This window comes from Cricetulus griseus, chromosome 7, assembly GCF_003668045.3.
Source record: "Cricetulus griseus strain 17A/GY chromosome 7, alternate assembly CriGri-PICRH-1.0, whole genome shotgun sequence".
Lineage (NCBI taxonomy): Eukaryota > Metazoa > Chordata > Mammalia > Rodentia > Cricetidae > Cricetulus > Cricetulus griseus.
Window position 1 is genome coordinate 35148231 of NC_048600.1, and position 23422 is coordinate 35171652.

At 45.6% G+C, this 23422-nt stretch overlaps 1 protein-coding gene across 4 annotated transcripts in view; it reads right to left on the reverse strand.

The window, feature by feature from the left end:
* Snx29 (sorting nexin 29) overlaps nt 1-23422 on the reverse strand; it is a 402905-nt gene that overhangs the window by 160982 nt on the left and 218501 nt on the right. For all 4 annotated transcript variants that reach the window (XM_027424771.2, XM_027424770.2, XM_035447582.1 and 1 more), the window contains one exon: nt 22758-22864. In XM_027424771.2, coding sequence (XP_027280572.1) covers nt 22758-22864 — 107 coding nt within the window. The remainder of the gene's footprint in view (nt 1-22757; nt 22865-23422) is intronic.

Here is a 23422-nt window from a genome sequence, read left to right on the forward strand (position 1 = left end):
TTGTGGTGGTGTGTGTGTGTGTGTGTGTGTGTGTGTGTGTGTGTGTGTGTGGTGTGTGTGTTCATGTGAGGATGTGCACATGTGTGTATATGTTGAGTCCTCAGGTGCATGCCATGTGTCTTCCTCTGAGACTCTCCACCTTAATCTTTTGAGACAAGAGCTCTAACTACACTTGGAGCACATTAATCCAGTCAGGGTGGATGGCCAATGAGCTCCTGTCTCTGCCCATGGCCCTGCTTCAGTTCTGGGTACACACACAACTGTCGTGTCCAGCTTTGACACAGGTGCTGGGGGAACCACACTCAGATCCTCATGCTTGAACCATCTTCCCAGACCCCACCCCCATCTTTTGCAGCATGTACTTACTAGTCTCTTCATTCCTTGGCTTCCTCGTCTATAAAACAGGCAATCACACATGGCATTTACTCTGAAAGGGTGGGCATGCGGATTAAATATGAAAGTACTCAACACAGAAATACTCCAAAAGTGCTGAAGCCAACATCAATACCTCCTGCACCCTTCTGCATCAGCCGTGTCACTATCACCTCCATCACCTCCTCCATCTCCTATCCCCATCACCTCCATCACCTCCTCCTCCATCTCCTATCCCCATCACCTCCATCACCTCCTCCATCTCCTATCCCCATCACCTCCATCACCTCCTCCATCTCCTATCCCCATCACCTCCATCACCTCCTTCATCTCCTATCCCCATCACCTCCTCCTCCATCTCCTATCCCCATCACCTCCATCACCTCCTCCTCCATCTCCTATCCCCATCACCTCCATCACCTCCTCCATCTCCTATCCCCATCACCTCCATCACCTCCTCCATCTCCTATCCCCATCACCTCCATCACCTCCTCCATCTCCTATCCCCATCACCTCCTCCTCCATCTCCTATCCCCATCACCTCCATCACCTCCTCCTCCATCTCCTATCCCCATCACCTACATCACCTCCTCCATCTCCTATCCCATCACTTCCATCACCTCCTCCATCTCCTATCCCCATCACCTCCATCACCCCCTCCATCTCCTATCCCCATCACCTCCATCACCTCCTCCTCCATCTCCTATCCCCATCACCTCCATCACCCCCTCCATCTCCTATCCCCATCACCTTCATCACCTCCTCCATCTCCTATCCCCATCACCTCCATCACCTCCTCCTCCATTACCTACCCTGCATTATTCTCTCACTATCATGCCCAAACAACTCTTCTCCCCCCTCCCATCACCGTCCACCACCGTCCATCACTTTCATCCCTGGCCTTATCACTGTATCATCTTCATCACCTCCCTCTACACACCCATCCCTAGCATCTCCTCTCTTATTTCCTCCTCCATTATCCCCTTACTTGATCCCTTCTTCCTCCATCAATTCTACCACCACTGCCTCCTACACATCACCATAAGGATAAAGATGACAAAAACTCTAACCTTAGCTCAGGCTGCTTTAGACATCCTTGGCTCTTTCCTTACCCCAAGCCACCCACACTCTTCCTTCCAAAGGAGATGCTGTTTCCTGGCACATTGTCTCCTCACTTCATTTTGGCTGCTGAAGCATTTGCCACTTTTTAAAAATATACTTATATGCATGTCTGTATTTCACAGGACACTAAAAGGCAGAGCCTTTTCTTCCTAACACGCTGCACAGGTGGGCACTGAAGGGTGAGTGTTTAGAGATCTGAACTCTTTACACTGCAATCCATCTGCCTCCCGTTTTTGACACTCATCAGCTATGACATCATATATGAACCACTTCTGTGGGGTTCAAAAGACCTATATGCACACTGCATGTATAAGCTATAAATCTAGTTTCCACAGATTTCAAATAATCAGAAAGCTGATATAACCAGATTTTTTATAGTGTCACACTAAGATAAGTGATGTTCATAATTATGGCCCTGAGGCATGACAAGTTCCTTAACTGCCTTCTAAATTATCGAAGATCAAATTATGTTCAGTTGCATTTTAGCGTTAAGTGTATTTTAATTATATTCTCATTCTTGGAACATTAGTAACCCACATGGCTGAAATAGATGATCTAGGCAGCTTTGTGAATAAAACATTCTGGATAAAGCTGAGATTTTCAGAATGTTCTCACAAAACCACACTCTACAAACACTGCAGGTGAATGAATATGATCATTTATCAACAACTGAATTACAGTAATATTGCCATGTTATGGTATAGTAATATGAGAGACAGCAAACAGATGAAGGTAACAAAATAGTTTCCACACCTGCTGTGAAAAGAGCCAACAATTCTGATGAGCTTCCTGGACGCCAGGGCAGACACTTGAAAGAAATGGCCACTTACTCAAGAGAGCTATCCTGGGCTTTACACCAGTGAGAATAAATTACTCATGTTATACCCAATATAAGTAATCAACAACAGCCTTACCAACAGTCCCAGAGCAAACAATGATGGCTTGGTTGGCAAAGACATAAAGATGGCAAGTCTGAGGCCAGCCTGGGCTATACAGCCAGACTTTGCTTTAAAAAGGAGGAGGGGGGCACTTTGGTTTTTTATTGTGGCACCTCGGTGGAGCTCTTGCCTACTTGCCTAATACATGGAACACCCTGGTTTGATCCCAAGCATTGGGGGTGGGGGAAGAGAGGAGGAAAGGATGAGAGGGACAGGAAAAAGACAGAAAATTATTTTCAGAATAGTATATGTATGTAGTCAGTGTGTGAACATGTACTTACTGTATATATGTGAGTGTGTATACATGTACACACCTGTGTATTTGCTGCTGTGTATATATGTGCACATTGTGTATATGTGTCTAAACATGTACACACATTGTGTATATGTTGGTGTGTGTATATACATATACCGTGTGTACATATTTGTATACATATAAACACCTTGTGTATATGTGGGTGTGTCTACATACATGTACACACCTGAGTATATGTTGGTGTGTATAGATGTGCACACTGTACATTCCTTGTGTATATGTTGGTGTGTATACATGTACACTGTATCATTGCAAATTCTTTATGTATATGCATATATACATATTCTATATATGTGTGTGCATATCAATGTGCATATATTCACTCATACTTGTATCACTAGCTCCTAACACTTCTAGAAAGCCAGATTTCTGATGACACTGAAAGAGGGTGGACAGACTGGGTGAGTGGGACAATGGGGACAGTGGGTAGTTAAGGACATGTCTCAGCCATGGCTTGGCTCCAGGAAGCTGCTGGTGGGTGGGAATAGGAGTCTGGTACTTCCAGATAATCTGATTTTTCATTTGCAAAGCACTTTTGACATGTAAAAGAACAGCAGCACAAGCCTACACACAAGAAATAAGTGAGAGCACTAACATGCACCTGTAAACCCCACACAGAACATTCCAGCATACCTGAGGATCTCTCCCTGGCATGAGCCTTCTCTTGAACTGCAAAGCCTTTAGACAGTACACACTGGTAAGATGACACTCCACAGTACTTTTAAATTGGCTCAGAAGGTAACAGTGCTTGCCACCATCTCCGTTTCATTTCTGTTGCCACGATAAAACACCCTGACAAAAGGCACTTAAAGGAGGAAGGCTCTCTGTTGGTTCACATACAGTCCAGATTACAGACAAGTCAGGCCAGCAAGGACTCCATGCAGCTTTTCTCAACTACAGGCAAAGGCAGAGAGAAATGAATGCAAACCCTCTCTACAGTGCAGACCCAGTGCCAAGGAACAGAGTCAATCACAGTGGACCAGGTCTTCTCACATCAAATAGCATAACCAAGACCCTTCCTGCCCCCAAGACATACCCACAGGCCAAGCAGATCTGGACAATGTGTCTGGAATATAGACAGGCCATGCTAAGGGCATATGCTTTGTCTTTCTCCTATAATTTATTTCTCTTATGTTATACCTTCTCCCAATATTGTTTTAACCACTTTGTTGATGGGGGGACAATTTTATTAGAATTTAGAAAGGCCTGAAGTTAATGAAGCTGAAAGAAAACTATCAAAAGTATTAACTGGTTCATAAACTCTCTCCTGGGCCAAACTCAGCACTAAGCAGTGAATGAAGGAAGAGGAAGAGAGGAGGAGAGGTTCCAGAGCTGAGGGAACTCAGCCATGATTTGATAAATGTTCTAACAGAAGTACCTCCAAGTACTGTGGGGAAAGAAGGAAATGGGTGGGGTCTAAAATAGGGAGGTTTCAAGACAAGGAGAAATGTAAGCTCAAAGTGTGTTGTCAGCATTACTCAGGTATCAGAAAGTTCAGGATTTTTCTTTTACTTAAACCATTAAGAAATTTTCAACATGTAAAAAAAAAAGATACATGTATTGCTTCAAGGCAAAAAAAACATTCACAAGACTTCATAATTCTAAATGTGTCTTGGAACGACCTATAAGTTCACATGGTGGAGGGAGGGAGGAAACGAGAGTGGAGAGAGAAGAGCAGAAGGACTAGAAAGCAAAGCAAAGAAGAATGAACAGAACAGATAGGCCCTGTGTGACACAAACATTTCTGGGACTGTACATTTCTTTCTTATATATAAAAAAGTCCTGATACAAAGTTTCAGGTGTGAAGTGATGTGCCTGAAGCTGGTCTCACCCACTCTGTGTGACCACTTTTCATCAAATTGACAGTCACTTTTCTGCAGAAAAGTACAGAGCTGTGGCTGTTTCTCAGACCTCACACTTGGAGGAGACCCCAGCCCTCCTCCTGGGCCATGGGCAAGGTAAGGAACTTCCCCTCAATTTTGAAAGCTTTTATTAGCTAGAAAACAAAATGGTAACATTTTAGAATTCCAATCCAGTTTTCTATACAAAGAGAAAAGTTGTATGTGTTACATGGTGGGAATTGAGTCCTCCCTTGGAGGAAGCTTCTGGGAGCTCCATTCAGGCTTGTACATCTTAAGCACCAGGAAAGGGAGGCAGGGGCACCTGGGAGCTAGTGCTGTCTAAACAGTGTCTCCAAGTTTTTATAAAAACTGTTTTTCTTTGTCTCAAAATGGAATTGTGAGGGCTAGGAGATAGCTACCACACAAATAGGAGCTGAGTTTAATCCCCAGCATCCACACAGAAAAGCTGGGGTATGGCATTACAAACCTCAAACCAAGTACTGGGGAGGTGGAGACAGGAGTGTCCCTGGGGCTCACTGGCTGCACACACTAGATTGTGGTATTACAGACCTACAACACAAGTACTGGGGAGGTGGAGACAGGAGTGTCCCTGGGGCTCACTGGTTGCACACCCTGGGGTATGGACTGGCTAAATCATGAGCCGCAGGCAGTGAGGTGCAAAACCACAACATAAGAGCAATTGAGAAGATACCCAAAGTATCTTCTATTTATGTTAGAGTAGTTATACTCTAACATAAATGAGAGAGATATGAGAGAGAGATATGAGAGAGAGAGAGAGAGAGAGAGAGAGATCCATATAGACACAGATACACACAAAAATTCAAGAAGAAAATGAAGCTTTTAACCACCTGGTGGGGGCTAAGCAGAGGTTGGTAAAGAGTAAGAAGTCAGCAAAACTAAATTCAGTCTCCTTCACTAAAGAAACAGGGACTCACACCAGGCAGTGGTGGTGAACTGCTTTAATCCCAGCACTCGGGAGGCAGAGACAGGTGAATCTAGGTGGATTCCGGCCAGCCTGATCTATAGAATGAGTTCCAGAGACAGCCAGGACTTTGAAACACAGAAGCCCTGTCTCAAACACACACACACACACACACACACACACACACACACACACACACACACACACCACACACACACACACAAAAGAAAATGGGGACTCTTCCCAAAGCAGGGCAAAGCCACCAGTATGAAGTAAGTGTGGGGCATGTTAAAGCTGCCAGTGTGCAGTGATGCTGGGGTGTGTTAAAGCCGTCAGTGTGCAGTGATGCTGGGGCGTGTTAAAGCCGCCAGTGTGCAGTGAGGGTGGGGTGTGTTAAAGCCACCAGGGTGCAGTGAGGGTGGGGTGTGTTAAAGCCACCAGGGTGCAGTGAGGGTGGGGAGTGTTAAAGCCACCAGGGTGCAGTGAGGGTGGGGTGTGTTAAAGCCACCAGGGTGCAGTGAGGGTGGGGTGTGTTAAAGCCACCAGGGTGCAGTGAGGGTGGGGTATGTTAAAGCCACCAGGGTGCAGTGAGGGTGGGGTATGTTAAAGCCACCAGGGTGCAGTGAGGGTGGGGTGTGTTAAAGCTGCCAGTGTACAGTGAATGTGAAGCATATTAAAGCCACCATAAGAGGAAGAGAAGCTTATGAATAGCATCTGTCACTGACCTAGGCGCTCTACACATATGTGACAGTTATGTAGCTTGGTCCTCTTGAGGGACTCCTAACAGCAGGAACAGGGGCTTTCTCTGACTCTTTTACTGTCTTTTGGAACCCTCCTTCCTCATACTGGGTCACCTTGCCCAGCCTTAATACATGGGAAGGTGCTTGGTCTTACTGCAACTTGATATGCCATGTTCTGTTGATACTCATGGGAGACCTGCCCCTTCTTAAACAGAAACAGAGGAGGAGTGGGTTGAGGGATGGGAACAGAGGGGGTTTTGGGGAGGGACTGGGAGGAGAGGAGGGAGGGGAAACTGCAGCTGGAATATAAAATAATTTTTTTAAAAGTAAGGTACATATAATGATAAATAAAAAACTCTAACAATATAAAAATTAGAAATAAAGTTAACAGTATCCAAGAAAGAAAGAAAGAAAGAAAGAAAGAAAGAAAGAAAGAAAGAAAGAAAGAAAGAAAGAAAGAAAGGAAGGAAGGAAGGAAGAGAAAAGAAAAGAAAAGAAAAGAAAAGAAAAGAAAAGAAAAGAAAAGAAAAGAAAAGAAAAGAAAAGCACCTGTCCCTGTAGAGGAGAGGCTGACAGCCAGCCCTAGTGAGGCTGAGCATCTGCGCTGGAAGCAGAGCCTGCACATCCCATTAGGAACCCCAGGAGATGGTGTGTTCAGGTGCTGCCTCCATCAGCAGACGCTCCAGAAAGGCAGGAAGATGCTGATTATTCCCTGAAAAAATGAAACTAAGAACATCTCGCATGACTTGGGAAGATGAAGTTCTTGGGTTAGCAGGAAGGAGAAAATGTTCAGGAATTCTGGAAATGTCTCCAACCAAGACTAGAAACAAATCTGAAAAGCTCAGCCTCTTAGTCAAGTTCTGACAGTGACACAGAGTACAGCATGGCCAAAACAAAGCCAGTGTCCCCGCTGCTCAGAATTCGTTTCTAGTCAATCATGGGTGGACAGAGTAAAGATGCAGCAAAAGTAGGGATGAAAGCACCTTCTCCTATGGTTTTCCATGCCAGGGTCCAGAGCATGCTCCTGGTGGGGTGAGCTGTCCTCAGTCACATGACTATAAGCCACAAGAAAATCAAGGAGCCAACCTGGGGTACAAGCAGGTCTGAACTGTAATTGACAGAACCCAGAACTATGACTCATCCTGGAACATGGACCAGGCAGCTGCAGGGATCAAAAGATGGTGCCTCCTGCTGGTACAGCCTGGAGCCACCTAAACTCCCACACTGAGGGTAGAGGGTAGGGAGCACTAGTGACTGCGGAGCTCCCTAGCATCAGAGTAAGACATTCCTCCTGAGTGAATGGCCATCACCTACTCTACCAGAGAAGGAGGGCACAAGGCAAAAGTTCAACTGGGTTGTTCTGTATTTGACAGGACTCAGAACTAGTCACCTCAGGAGTAACAGTAAATCCATCCCATAAAGTAATGAGACAAAAAGGGGGTCCCACCACAGCATGTGCCTCTGCCAAGTAGTAGGGGGACAGTGGTACAGGTGACTGCTCATTCATTTACAGGTGAGGCATTAGAGATGGTCATCCCTGGGGCTGGGGACATGGCTCAGCCACTGGAGTTCTTGCTAAGTAGAGTTCTGGGTTTAAATACCCATGGAGACACCTGAGAGGACCAGAAACTGAAAGTCATCCTTAGCTACACAGTGTTTGATGATAGCCTGGGCTACAGGAAACCTTGTCAAACATGGAAGTGAGGAGGGAAGGAGAGAAGGGATTATACTCAAGCTATAATTAATGATGCTTAAGACTCAAAGACCTGAAGTAGCAGGGCCTGGACACACACCCGGGCCCTGATGTTGGATCTTCCCACCATGATCAATGTAGTAATAGACCACAATCATTTGCAATATGGACACAGGATGTTTTCAATGGAGAATGGCTATGAGCTTCTGGAATCTGACTTCGCCTTTTATCATTGAGCACTTATGTGGCTTTAAACACTCTCAAGCTTACGGTGCCTTGGCTCCCTCTGTAAAAGGACAGTGCAAAGAGTGTACAGAACAAACAAGACACATCAAGTGCCCCAAAACACACCTGTAAACAAACCTGGGTTAAATGCAGCCAGTCAGTCCAACAAAGACCTCAGAATCACCAAGAAAGATGCATGCAGCTTCTTAAAGGAGCAAGAGTCAGGCTGCTTTTTTCTTTTAAATCCACTCTAGCACACCTCCAAAGAAGATTAAACAAAAATGTTTACTCTTTCTACAAAGCTACTGGGTCCAAGATAAGTCATTAGCTGAGCTATACAATTCATTTGATGAATTTGCTCTGTAATAAACGCAGTCATTCCTAGCCCAACTCTGAATCCTTGCGTGCCTAGTACAAGTCTTCTGGTGGAGACAGCCACAGCACATTCCTGGAAGTTGGACCTCCAAGAGAACATAACATCTCATAGTGACAGCTTTGCAAAGCCAAATGGATGGAACTGGGAAGTGATGGGATCTCAGAACTGGGACACTGGTCCATGGCTGTGCCCCTGGAAGCTTCCAGTCAACCATTCTAAGTCTTAGTTTCCACCCCTACCCACTGTATTAGGTGGATCTGAAGATCAAATGGCAGACCCAGTGTGACAGTTGACATAGCAGGTCATAGCAGGGGGTCTCAATGGCCTATTCTGGTGGTGAAAGATGTCAATACCAGCACTTGGGAAGCAGAGTCAAGTGGATCTCTGTGAGTTCAAGGCCAGCATGGTTTACATAGTGAGTTCCAGAACAGCCAGAGTTACACAGTGAAATCTGTCTAAAAAAAAAAAAAAAAAACTTAAAAGGGTGGCGGCGGCGTCGAGAGGTGGGGGGAGAGGTATAGGAGATTTAGATCACTTTAGTTTATGTTTAAAGCATTCATGCATTCATTCATTTATTTTGAGGTGAGTGGGTCTCTGGTGAACATTCCTAATGTTGCCCATATGTCACACACACCTGGGACAAATCAAACCTCTGATCTTTGTAAACCTAACACCAAAGCCACCACGCTTTGTGTCAACCTCATGTTAAAAGAGACAAGCAGATGACAGAAGGTTTTAGACCCTTCAGATAAAACAAACAAAAGCATTCACTATCAGAAGTCAAGCCCAACTCTGGGGATCACACATCAAGGGCCATTTCTGAAGTGACAGGAACCTGAGGCAACACTTTCCCAGACATTTCCCAAGCCAAGCCCTGCCAACCATTGAGGCTGAAATCTTTACCACATGCCTCAGGACCCACAACAGTCGCCTTTGGCATCATTGGCTTGCCTGACAAATGAAATCTCCCTAAAGGGATCCGAAGAGAACAGCTGGCAGGGATAGAAGGGAATTTCTACCAAGTGACAGAGAACAGCCAGTAAGTGGGAGGGAGTCTGTGGTGGAGAGGACTAAGGGAGAGAGGAAAGGATAAAGGAAGCAGGAAGCTTCCATCGTATCATTTTCAGGAAAAAAAAAAAAAAAAAAAAAAAAAAAAAAAAAAAAAAAACCATTAACCAGGCTGAGAAGCCAGCTCAGTCAGTAAAGTTTTTGCCTTGCAAGCACAGGGACCCACGTGTGACCTCCAGAGCCTGCATACAACTTCCCAGGCAGGTGGAAATGGGGAGAGGGGTGTCCCAGGGCTCACTGGCCAGCCAGTCTAACCTAATTCGTGACCTCCAGGCCAATGAGAGACCCTGTCTCAATAGAGGCAGATGAAATTGTCCTCTGACTTCACATGCACACACATACACGTATTAAAAAGAAACTTTAGCTATCATATCTAAAATTTTAAAAATTTATGAGAGCAAAGAGGAACAGAGGAAGGGTAGTGGAGAAGTGGAGGTGTACAAGGACAATGACACACACCTATGAAAATGTTGTGATAAAACAACTATTTTATATGCTGACTAAAAAAAAATAACATTAAAAACAACAAACCTTGCAACTAATGAGGAACTGAAGGTGTTGTACCTGTCTCACTCCTGAGTCTATCAGCCAGCTGCCTAAACACAGCCTCAGCCCATCAAACTTGCACATGCTCTCCCTGCAACCTAGATTACCCTACTCCACCCTGGCTGACAGGATGTACAAACCATTCCCCTCCATGGCAAGATCTCAGGTATTGCCAGTGACCACTTTCCTGCATTCTTGATCAGGTGATGCTTTAAACCTGGAGGAAACACACTCTGCTGGTAGAATAGGGGTCCCAAAAGTCCAGGGAAGTCTATTCATCTGCCATACACTCATTTGTTCATTCATTCATTCATTCATTCATTCATTCACTGAGAGCTAATGTAAACCTGAGCTGACTGTTTTCCGCAGCAACTACTTCCCCTAGCCGCACATCCCAATACCTATTCTCTGTCTAAGCACAGAAGTCATACACTGATCAGTGAGAGTGGAGCCTCGGCTGATTGCCAGTGTTAACTCAAAGCTGTTGCCAGGAATTAAAAGGCAAAGTCTTGTCTTTTCTGAACATGAACCTGGAAGAAAACATTTGCTCAGGGGGATGGGGGTGGGGGCTACCCAGAGTTAACTCAACCCAGACATCATAGAGGCAAGGATGAAAGAGAAACAGCAGTCTAATGACACAGCTCACATCCCAAGAGCCAGCTAGATTTACCTAAAATCATACTTTGTCCTGGACTGAAGACAGTCAGGATAGGCTATGTTCTTCAGCAAAAGCAAGTACCCCAATATCTCCCTGGCTGAACAGATAAAATTCCACTCCTGCTTTTACAAAGATTATAGTGGTCAGCAGAAAATCAGCAAAGCTTCCTTCCAAGCAGCAACTGGGGACACAGTTTAGTGTCATCTTGGTGCTGGGGTACAGAGAATCCACAGCTCCCAGGGGTACCCTTCAAGAAAAGCAAGAACCTAGACAATCCCAGCTCTTCCACCCTCTAGTCTGGATAGCCATCATCAGTTCTACTTAGATCTCAGTGACCTGAATAAGTAACATGGTCCCAACCTAGGCATGAAGAACACTAAGAAATGTACTCTCCATCTGTCCAGAGAGAGAAAAATGACATAGGACTTAATAAATTCATGTACTGTGTCTGTCAGAGCCAGTGTGAACCAGCTTTCCTGTGGTCTTCAACAAAAATGCTGTTTACATTATTCAGTTAAACAGTCAAATGCCAGGGGTCCTGCTGGATGCTGGGCTCTAACAGTATAATAAGACAATGAGTGGGACCCCACAGCCATTTGCTGGGTTTACAGCAGAGAGGACTTGGGGAAAGAAAGAACAAAATGAGAACAGTCAGTCAAGGCCAGTAAAGAGAAAACTTCCCCATCAGGATTAGGAGACAGGATACAAAGGATGCTAACAGGGAACATGGGGACTGAATCTACAAGAGTAGAAGAGTGGCCAGAGATTTACAGAATGACTTTGATTTAAAACAAAACAAACAAAAAAAATGTTCACTAGCCCAGGCTAGCCTCAACCTTATACGGCCCCTACCCCAGCCTCCCATGTGCTGGGATTACAGGCACTCACCTCCACACCCTTCTTCTGGTGAGACCTTAAAGATGAAAAGAAGAGAATAAGGAAAGATGAGGAGGGGGAGGGAACGGGAAAATGGAAGAGGGGTCAAGTTAGGAAAGTTCCCCTGAACCCTGTGCCAGGGTGTACATCTGAGAAAATGAAGTGAGGTGACAGTATACTGAAGGATTACTGACACACAAATCAGCAGCCTTCCAATGCCCTGCAGAGCCTTAGCCAGAGAGACTCCCATCACACGGCTGGCAAACCTTGGACCCCAAAGGCCCCATCAGATCCCTGCTCTCTCTGAAGTTTGTATAACTCCACATTCAAGCTGCAGGATTTTTGGGTGAGAGAAGGCTGGCCCATCCAGTATTCACAACAGCCCTGATCCCTCTCCAGGCACACCCAACACTAACAGGATAGGACTGTATCTTCTGAACCTCTTCCGTCAAGACAAGACAACTGCTGCTACAGGCCCAGAAGTGCTTCAGGAAGCCACTTCCTGCCTAAAGGGAGAAAGCAAACAAGGGCCCAAAATAGTGGAGAGCTGAGGAGCTGAAACCAGCCACTATAATTACAAGTATTTTTATCTGTTGCCCAAAAAGGAGTATTGGCTCATCTTCCAAGTGTGTCTCTGTGGAAGTTCATCTGTTCATTCTCAAATGCTGCAGACTTCCAGGTCAGAGACAGCCCTAGATATGAGACCTCCACACGGGTAAAGCCATTTAGTATAGCAGATGGGATGCACTGTGTGAACAGCAGGGTACAGCACCATCCTCTGCTGAACGACACCACTCTGTGACATAAACCAGAACCCAGGCACCCAGCTGGTGCAGAAGAGAGTTCAGCAAAGCCCATACTCTAGAGCAGTGGCAGGAAGGAACCCTGGGAACATCGGCAGGCAACTCATCCCTCCCTGGCCTTAGTTCCCTCGTCTGTCTGCAAGAATACAGTGAGCATTAGACAACCCACATATTACATCAACACAGGGGCTAGAAACAGAGTGTCTGTCTGTAAGAGTACAATGAGTATTAGACAACCCACATACTACATCAACACAGAACCTGGAAACAGAATGACTGTAAGAGTGTAGTGAGCATTAGACAACCCACACACTACATCAACACAGAATCTAGAAACAGAGTGTCTGTCTGTAAGAGTGCAGTGAGCATTAGACAACCCACACACTACATCAACACAGAACCTAGAAACAGAGTGTCTGTCTGTAAGAGTGCAGTGAGCATTAGACAACCCACACACTACATCAACACAGAACCTAGAAACAGTGTGTCTGTCTGTAAGAGTGCAGTGAGCATTAGACAACCCACATACTACATCAACACAGAGCCTAGAACCAATGAGCCTGCACTGGTACAAAGCACTATTACAGCAGTGCTTACAGTAGTTGCCTTTGTTCAAAAATTGTCTCCTGAATGTAACACACACACACACACACACACACACACACACACACACACACACACACACACACACTCATGATCCTCAGAAAAACTTCTGGAACTAATGTTCTAGAACCAACCACCCAGGCTCAACCAGTGGGTCAGAGAGAATGAGGACAGTAGAGGCAGAGACAGATAAGGAAGCATTCAGACTAAACTAAATGTAAGAGCTCTTCCCACTGATTGCATGCATGGGCCTTATTCGGATTCTTCTTCAAATGTTGCTTTGAATGGAAATGTGAACACTCACTAAGTATTTGACAAGATTAAGGAATTGCTGTTAGCTATGAAATTATAGATGTCTTTTCTCTTATTTCCTTTGAAATAAGATCCTACTATTTCAAATATATTCCACATGTTTATGAAATTAAAAAAAATGTTTAAGAGACTGATGAGGGACCAGGGAGATGGCTCAGTCAGGACCTGGGTTCTATCCCTAGCAACCAGGTAAGAAGCCAAGCATGGTGGCATTCAGTTGTAATCCCAGTGCTGGGGAGGTGGAGCTTGCTAGCCAGCCAGTCTTGTTCATCCAGTAAGCTCCAAGCTCAATGCAAGAATCTGTCTCAAAATAAAACAGAAATGTAGAGAAAGACAATTGGTGCTAGCCTCTGGACTATATATGTACGTATACATGTGTACACACACAGTCACACAGAGCCCCATATGGAACATAGCTGCTTTCTTAATCTTCAAGGACCTTCCCTGGGGAACTAGTCATTCCTAAACAAGGTCACAGTGGAGGCCTGGAGAGTTCACACCGGGAAAACCTACAAGCTGTAGTCACACAATCTTGGGTCCCAACCACTCAGTCTCCAAGGGCCAGGGTAAGTGGGCTGCTGTGATCCTTATTGTTTACTGTATGAGTGCTGTTAGTCCCTGAATTTTTAGTCACAGGTGAAGTAAATGATGTGTTAATGACTATTCTTCCAATCATAATGGCAGAGTTACTGTTAACGGCAAAGTCAGCTGGAGCCAAGAACACACACATCCATGACCACCTACTGCAGAAAAACGGACATGAATATTATTTTAGTAAACTGCAAAAGTCCCCCAAAGAGCTGGGACCTCAGGCACATGATGCCAATATGCTTCACAAATTGGCACTGACAGGTTCTGACACTTTCCAAGTAGCCACCAGTCATTTTCATACACAAGAGGCATGAGCTGCTAAATAAAATGCCAGATTCAGTGCAAGGACTCAGGAGAAACAACCTCAAGCTGAGATCAACATTAACCTGATGCTCCCAACAAAAAGCATTATGGGAAGATTCTGTTTATTTACAAGTCACGTGATGCCAAGTGGGCAAGATCAGGTTCTCACGTTATGTAAAAGGGAAAGGGTTTGTGCATGCAGTGGTACAAGACACACAAGAGATGCCAAAAGCTGGGGTATGAGCTGCCAATCAGGGAAGACCCCAGTCAAAAGGCACAGGAAAGGAGCTAAGCATGGGTGGTTGTGAGCAGAAAGGCCATAAAATAATGTGGCATCTAGAGATCTTATGCCTAAGGAAAGTCTCTTACAAGGTGGGTCACTGGTGACAGATAGAGAAATAGATTCTGTTGGGGCAGAAGGGATGGGTTGGATTGTTTTGAGGTGGTGGTGACCTTTTTGTTCATGCTTATGTGTATGTGTGCATGAGTACATGCATTCCTATGGCTGCATGTGTGAGTGCAGGTGGACATCTACTTGTGTGCACTCATATGTGAAGGCCAAAGGTCAACCTCAGGCATCATTCCTTAGGAACCAACCACCTTGTTAGGGTGGCTGGCCAGGGATCCTCTTGTCTCATTTTCCAGCACATACCACAATGCACATTTTTTGTTGTTTTATTCTGGGTTCTGGGCTTGGACTTGGGCCTCCATACTGACATAACACTTTACCAACTGGGCTGCCTCCTCAACCTCCTGTTGGATTTTTTAAGACAGAGTCTCACTATATAGCCCAGGCCTCAAACTCATGGTCCACCTGCCTCAGCCTCCCAGGTGCTGGGGTCACAAGTGTGCAACACCACCCAAAGATGAGACAAAGGCTCTACATCTAAGAAACAAGAAAATTCTTTATCAACAATGAGGAAAATGGGTGAATCTGCCTCAGATGAGGAATTACAACCAGAACAGCACTAACAACTAGGGAGCATCAAGGCATCTCCAGGGACTAAGATGGATTGGAAAATCAATGCTCACTGCTGCTGGCTGCTGAACTGAAGGCTGCATTCCTGCACAGCTCAGGATTCATGAGGGCAGGATTCATGCTTGGAATTCCACCAAGACAGCAGACACAATGCCAGGGAAAGATACAAATTACAGGTTCTTCTGGATCCTAAGAGTAGCCTTCAAGTGGTGCAACTAACTGGCAGCATTCCACTGAGAACCTGAGACTTGGAGAGGCCCAACTTCTGTTTGAGAAAGTGGAAAGTGGAAAACTGGATCTCCTCTGACATGTGCTATCAAGTACCCTCTAAGCACCAGACTCTAAAAGTCAACGGCAAAAAGAAAGATCAAAGTCCGAATGCTACCCACATATCTCACATCTTCTGGAGGCTACCACCAGAATGGACTGACCAACTCTCAGGAGATTAGGGGAACTACAGGAATTACACTTGAAAGAGGGAAAGAAGTGAGAGTCTTAGATGTGTCTTGGATGTAGCCAACATCTTTGAACTTCAAAACCTCTGGTGAGAACAAATCTAACGTTTCAGATCATCAAGAAAGAGGGGAAGGTTTACAAAGAAAATTCTGAGCATCATTGCCAGAGTCCCAAAAGAGGAGGGAGGGACTATGTAAAACAGCTGTGTTGTGGTGCCAACCTCTGCTGAGCTGCCTTCAAAGACTTGGGGCAGACACTCCATGACTCCACCTCTGCCCTGCAGCTTCCCCAGGATCACAAGGCTGGCCCCCACAGACAGATACCACCTTCTTTATCTGAAAAAGTTTTGCTGGTCTTGAGGTGTAAATGGCCTACTCTCTCCACAGCTAAGCCACTTTGTAGTGAAGAAAAAAAGGAGAACTCAATCTAGAGAAGCAAAAGCCTTTGAAGGATTATCTAGGCCTCAGTCCCATCTTTACCACTGCCAGCTCTATCAAAGGGGCAGGCATGGAAGCCTATGAGGGAGAGAAGAGACACAGGCACCGGTGCAAAAGCCTGCTGCTCTGGGTCCTCCCCAAACTAAGTTTAGTGTCCTCCAACCCTGAAAACCAAAACAGAGTCTACCTCCTCTACAGGCTCCTGTTTCCTCCCAGAAGCTTCTGTTTTTATTTCTTACTTTTTATTTGTGGTGCTGGGATTTGCTTTAAGCACACCAGGCAAGCACTCTCTCCTGAAGACATCTAACACTAACCATCAGAATCCTCATTTAGGACTTCTCTATCACTCTAACCTGAGTTCCAAGACCCACACTCAATATCCTACAAGTGCTTCACAGGTAACCTGAGTCCACCCAGGAGATTGTTGGGAACTGCACTTATGAAACACCCAATATATGCTGAAGCTGTAGTGAGTAACAAATATACAGCCAGAAAGGCTCTGTCCACATTAATCCTTAGAAGCTGCATCCATGCCAGGTCACCACAGAAGCATATAATAACATGACATATATGGCAGACACATTGTTGCCCTCTCCTAGAGCAATGACCTCCTATTTTTTCCTCTAGGCACCATGAGACCAAAACAAGCAAAATGCACCATGCAGGTGAAGGAAGGGTTCTCTTTGCAGTTAAGACAGTTAAGAGTAAGTTCTTGTTTGTAGTATGTTAAGCCCTTGCAAGTTAAGGTTTCTATTTATAATTCAGAATAAATTCCTATTTCTTAGATCTGATGCAAACTCCAAAACATGTTATTCCATCTACACTAAACTTGCATCCCCATCCCCGTGATGTATGTCCTTACCCTTGTTCCTCCTCTTTCATTATATCTTTAGAACAGCTAACTCTCTGGCCCCTGTGAAGACCTTATCTCCCTATAAAAAGAACCTCAAGAGTCCTGCAGAGGCTGCTCTCTCATATCCTGACTTAGAGTGAGACATCCAGTGGGCCAGTCCTGTGTATACCCTGAAATACAGCTTGCTTCAATTGGACAACTGTGGATTTGCTCTTTTCTCCTTGGGATTCTCACATTTAACATAGCATCTTGAACACTGGTGCTGTACGGATTCTGTTTGCTGCTGCTGCTGCTGCTGCTGCTGCTGCTTGTCCTGCAGTATGTCTACCCCTATTATTCCCATTTCACTCTCTAGAATACTACCTGTGACTGTCCCTTCTCTTGTCTTTTCCTCCAGCGAGCTCAGCTTACCAGGGCACAGGAAGAGGTTATGGGTTTGTAACATGGTGCTTTGCTTCTTCAGTGCTGAGATATCTGGCAAATTGATTAACTTTGCAAAACAGTGATCAGTAGACAGAGAGCACTGAGCCTTAAGTAACTCTTTGGAGGCCACAAGTCATGGGCATGAAGTCTCAGCCTAGTGCTTGGAACTGCGGGACACACTGGAGAGCCCGCTGCTGTGGTTGTGGCAGCAGTCACATTATCTAAGTGTTCCCCTGGCATATTACTCTACAACTTCCACAGGCCTTCCTTTCTTCTTTGTGTATCAGTTTCCGGGGGCAAAATACCTGAAAAGGGCAACTTAAGGAAAGGAGGTTTCGTTTTGGCTCTCAGCTCACAGATTCAGTGCATCATAAGGGGGAAGCCATGCAGAAACCTGAGATGAGATAGCACTTGTGTGTCAGAAAGCAGAGAGAAGATTGCTGGTGCTCAGCTTGCTTCCTCCTTCTTACTCAGTCCCGGCCATGGAAGGATACTCCCCATATTTAGCAAGGGTCTTCCCACCTACCCCAGTTAAACTAGTCTAGATAGCTCCTCGTGGACATGCCCAGAGATTGGTCTCCTTGGTGATTTCAGATACTGTTAACAAACTATTAATTATCACATTTGGGTTCCAAAGTCCAAATCACGGGTTTCAGAAACAATCTGGACTGATTTGGGTTAATGTTGGGGTTGGGTTGGCTCTACAGTGCTGTGGGGAGCCAGGACTTCACACATGCTAGATGAGAGCCCTCCAACAGGGGCCACACTCCAGCCCTGGAACACTGAGACTTCAGCACTTACTGCTTACCCACTATTAACAGATGGCTTCACAGTGCTAACTGGGACTCAAAGCTGCCCAGATGCTGGAGTCTAGGCCACCAAGAACAAATGTGTGGTGTGCATATGCAAATTAAACACAGACAAACTGTGTTTCTAAAGACAGACACAAGAGAGCACGCTCAGGAGTTCCCTTCACACTGGGACGAATCACAATATTTGGGATCCCCAAGCAGTCATAGTATTGAGAGAAAGTTTCTTCTTCTTGGCCCTGCTACAAAGAAAAGTTGCACAGATGCTCACGTTCTTCTCAGAACTCGTGAGCTAATGATGCGTTCTCAGTGTTCTCATCCCCAACCCTGATACATGGCACAGCTGCTGCCAGGTGTCATAATTTAAATATCACACAGCTCGAGTACTGACTACTTGGTCAACTAGTGGTGATGTTGTAGAAGGCTGTAAAACTCTAAGGTGGAACCTCGACAGAGAAGACAGATTATAGCCCTGCCCTGGTTCTGGTTAAAATGCTATCAGAGTTGAGGTCACAGCCTATTTCCTAAGGAGCCAAGTTCAGCCACCCATCCTTGATATGTCAATTAAAATGAATTAATATTGAAAACCAAAAAAGGGAGATTTATTTAATGTAGCAACACTGGAATGGGTGACAAAAAGGTCCAGCAACCTCTCCTCTTTTTTGCGTCCTTCTTTAGGATCCTAGAGTGAGGTTAAGGTCTGAGTCCCCAGGCAAGGAGTGGCCCGTCCAACACTATCTGAACTCTCCAGCAAGTGGACTGGTAAGTCTCAGCACCGTGTAAACCTCTCCTGGGAGGCAAGTTCCTCCTACAGATAGCACCAAACCTTTTCCCCCCAGCATTTGATTTTTGGGGACTTCCAGCTTTTAAGAGTCCATTGTGCCAATAGTCTGAAAGAAAAATGAGGGACACAAGTGTCTCCAAAAGTATCTTCACTCCTGCCGGGCCAGTTGGAAGAGCTCTGCAGTGGGTAGAGATGTGAGGAGTCTCAACTGCTCCACTGCGCTTCCCACCACGACTAACCCTAAGCGAAAATAAACTCTTCTCCTAAGTGCTTCCTTCAAGTACTTTATCACAGAAACAAAAAAGCAACTAGTGTACCCGTGATCAGTGGGTGCCAGACATATCCTAACCAGCCCCACCACAAGGCTCGCCTACAGCCCTCCTTCACACTATAGCCCCACTCCACCCCCCTCACACTATAGCCCCACTCCACCCCCCTCACACTATAGCCCCACTCCACCCCCTCACACTATAGCCCCACTCCACCCCCCTCACACTATAGCCCCACTCCACCCTCCCCACACTATAGCCCCACTCCACCCCCCTCACACTATAGCCCCACTCCACCCTCCTCACACTATAGCCCCACTCCACCCCCCTCACACTATAGCCCCACTCCACCCTCCCCACACTATAGCCCCACTCCACCCCCCTCACACTATAGCCCCACTCCACCCTCCTCACACTATAGCCCCACTCCACCCCCCTCACACTATAGCCCCACTCCACCCTCCTCACACTATAGCCCCACTCCACCCTCCCCACACTATAGCCCCACTCCACCCCCCTCACACTATAGCCCCACTCCACCCCCCACACTATAGCCCCACTCCACCCCCCTCACACTATAGCCCCACTCCACCCTCCCCACACTATAGCCCCACTCCACCCCCCTCACACTATAGCCCCACTCCACCCCCCTCACACTATAGCCCCACTCCACCCTCCCACACTATAGCCCCACTCCACCCCCCTCACACTATAGCCCCACTCCACCCCCCTCACACTATAGCCCCACTCCACCCTCCTCACAGTATAGCCCCACTCCACCCTCCTCACAGTATAGCCCCACTCCACCCTCCCCACACCATAGCCCCACTCCACCCCCCTCACACTATAGCCCCACTCCACCCTCCTCACTCTATAGCCCCACTCCACCCTCCTCACACCATAGCCCCACTCCACCCTCCTTCACTCTGATAACCCATTTTTCCCTAGCTTGTGGACTATTCATTCATTGACTAAATTGGCACATCCCTGTCCTGGCAGAACTTAAAAATATATTTCCTCAAAGCTTGCTTATCATTTGCCAATAAAAAGTTCTTGACATAGGCAGGACACAGCTTCTGCCTTCAGGGACTTGGTATCCACTGGAAGACATCTGAGATGGCTATTCTTGGTTTTCAACTTGACTACATCTGTAATTAACCAAAACCCAAGTGACTAGGTACATCAAAGGGGTTTTCTTAATTACATCACTAAAAGTGGAAAGACCCACCTTCAATCCAGATCTTTTGAGATGGGAAGACCCATCTTAAATCTAGGCCAAACCTCTGGTGGCAGCCTATACAAAAACATGGAAGAAGGAGGCGCTCGCTTTCTCTCTCTTTGCCTGTTTGCCCTTGCTCTCGCTGGCAAGTCCATTCCTTAATTGGCATTAGAGCATATTTCTTCAGGATTCCAGTGTATACTGAAGACCAGCTAAGATACCCAGCCTTGTGGACTGAACAACTACTAGATTGTTGGATTTTCTATTGATAAACTGGCTCTGTAATCCCCACTTAGACACACAGACAGATGGACGATAGATTCACTCATTCATCCTATCAGGTATGTTCCTCTAGAGAACTCTGACTAATTCAACACCCACATGGGTTATCACAACCCTGCAGGTGGGAACTGTTCTCACTCCACCACGACTCTAGGAACTCAGTATTCAGGCACTGCCACCACCGAACATTATCTCATGATCCCACAGAGAAAAGCATTTGGACAGAGGTCTCCTGGCCCTGGTTTCTGATCCTTCCTTGCCAGCCTGTCTTGTCAAACTGCAGCTTGCCTTCCCCCAAACTCAACCGAATTAAAACTCAAGTTGTTTGTCCCATCGCTGTTCTTCTCTTACTTAGGAACCAAAGTTAAAAAACACAAGGAAAATGGTAGCCTGGAGCTAGAGGTGAGACTCAGTGGCAGAGCTGTGCTGCTCTCCTGACCTCCATGCTGTGGCATGTGTACCTAACCACCCCCCACATGCACACACATGTACAAATAAACAAAAAATTCAATAACTCTTGATTGATGATAAACACGGAGGCACAAACACATGCATGCATGCTCGCACACACAAACATAAAAAATTAAATGACTCTTGATAAATGTTACACAGAGAGACACACAAACATAAAGAAGCTACTCTTAATAAATGTTACATATGCACAAATACAAATAAACAATGATTCAGTGTCATTATTGCCTAGGTGACTTGCAAGATGGATATTCTAATATTAAACCATCATTTGATGCTAACTTTTCTTTATAGTCAAGGATGACCCTAGAGTCTGGCATATACTATGTATACACTTCATCACAGATCTACACCCCAACTTTTATAACTGTGAAACAGGGTTTCACTAAGTTGCCCAGATTGACTTTGGACTTGTGACCCTCCTGCCTTGACCTCCTGAGTTACCAGGATTACAGGTATGTGCTACTGTGACCACCATTCTATTAAGATATGACTGGATTCAACTAGGTAATACATCTCTAGAATGCATCTGTATATGTGCCTAAATGGCACATGGGCATGCCTTCCTCTGTATTGGTACCTTTGCCAGGCTTCTCTCAGGGTAGCACACACTTGAACCAAGACAAAGGTTAAGAGCAAACTCTCCAAGGAGACAGCTAGTAAAGGCTCTCTGTGGGGTCCTTAGATAGTGTCTGGTCATCATCAAAGTCAGCCACCTCCTCAAAGCCACTCTACTATGTTACATCTTTCTTCAACTGTTGCAAGTCCCTTCTGGCAGTCCACTCCTCTTCCACTATGATGAGTGGGATCTGACAACAGCCTACATTTACCAGCACAAGGTTGTATATGGATTTATTCCTCTCTGAATCTTGCACATCTGAGGTTAGAGTCTTTTCTGTGTGTGTACTAATTTCATGTTCATGTGTGTGGAAGCCAGGGGACAACCTTGGATGACATCTTCATAAATGACATCCATCTCTTGAGACAGGTTCTCTCATTGTCCTGGAGCTTATCAATCAGGGTAGCTGGGTCCTCTTGCCCCTGCCTCTACAGTGCTGGCTTATAAGAGTGAGCCACCACATTGTTTTTAACATGAGTTCCAGGATGCAGCCCCAGGTCTTCAGGCTCATACAGCAACCGTTCCCTGACTGGGAACGGTTCCTTTGTTCTGTGTTCCTTTGCTTTTAGTGTTACACACTCACGCTTCTGCTCCTATTTTCTTGCCACAGGTGCCAAGTATTTTAGCTAAGTAATGCTTTTCAGAGAACCAACTTTTCCTCCACCATCCAGTGCTCTGAATTTATCTTTGTATTTTGTCTTTCTGGATCATGTGCTGGCTGGCTGCTGTGGAAGGCGGGCCTTCACCTCAACAATGCCAGAGCAGCCAGCATTCGAGATAACCACAGCATCAGATACTGGGGTTGTGGGACCCACCTGGGCAGGCCTTACCTCAATGAGCTTCCTCTCATAGGAGCTTGCTAGCTCCTCAGCAACTTCCCCAGGCTTCTGTTCAGGGACTGTAACTTCTCCATCAACATTCCAAAGACTGGGCACAACTTTAAGAAAAGAAAAACACTCAGGTAAGTGTTTTACCATGCATCAATTACTCTCTGCTCATTTTAATGCATGTGTTTAACTTATTCAATATTTATGCACATGTGTATGTAAGTACACAATTTCTCCAGTGAGAAAAATCTTTATAAGGAAAACAAATCACAATTAGTAATTACTTCATCACTCCAACACCGTAACACAGCACAATAAAGCAAGGGATGGTACACAGTCTTCTGATGTGGGATGTCCTTCTGTGTGTTGCAAATATGTGTTGTTTTTTATTGGTTTATGAAAAAAGCTGTTTTGGCCAATGGCCAGGCAGAATAGAACCAGGTGGGAAATCCAAACAGAGATATGGAGAGAAAGAAGGTGGAGTCAGGGAGATGCCATGTAGCCACCGAAGGGATAAGATGCCAGTAAGCCACATGGTGATACACAGATTAGTAAAAATGGGTTAATTTAATTGTGAGAGCTAGTCAGTAATATGCCTGAACTATTGGCCAAACAATTATAATTAATATTAAGCCTCTGAGTTCAGGAACTTGGTGGGGGGATCTTCC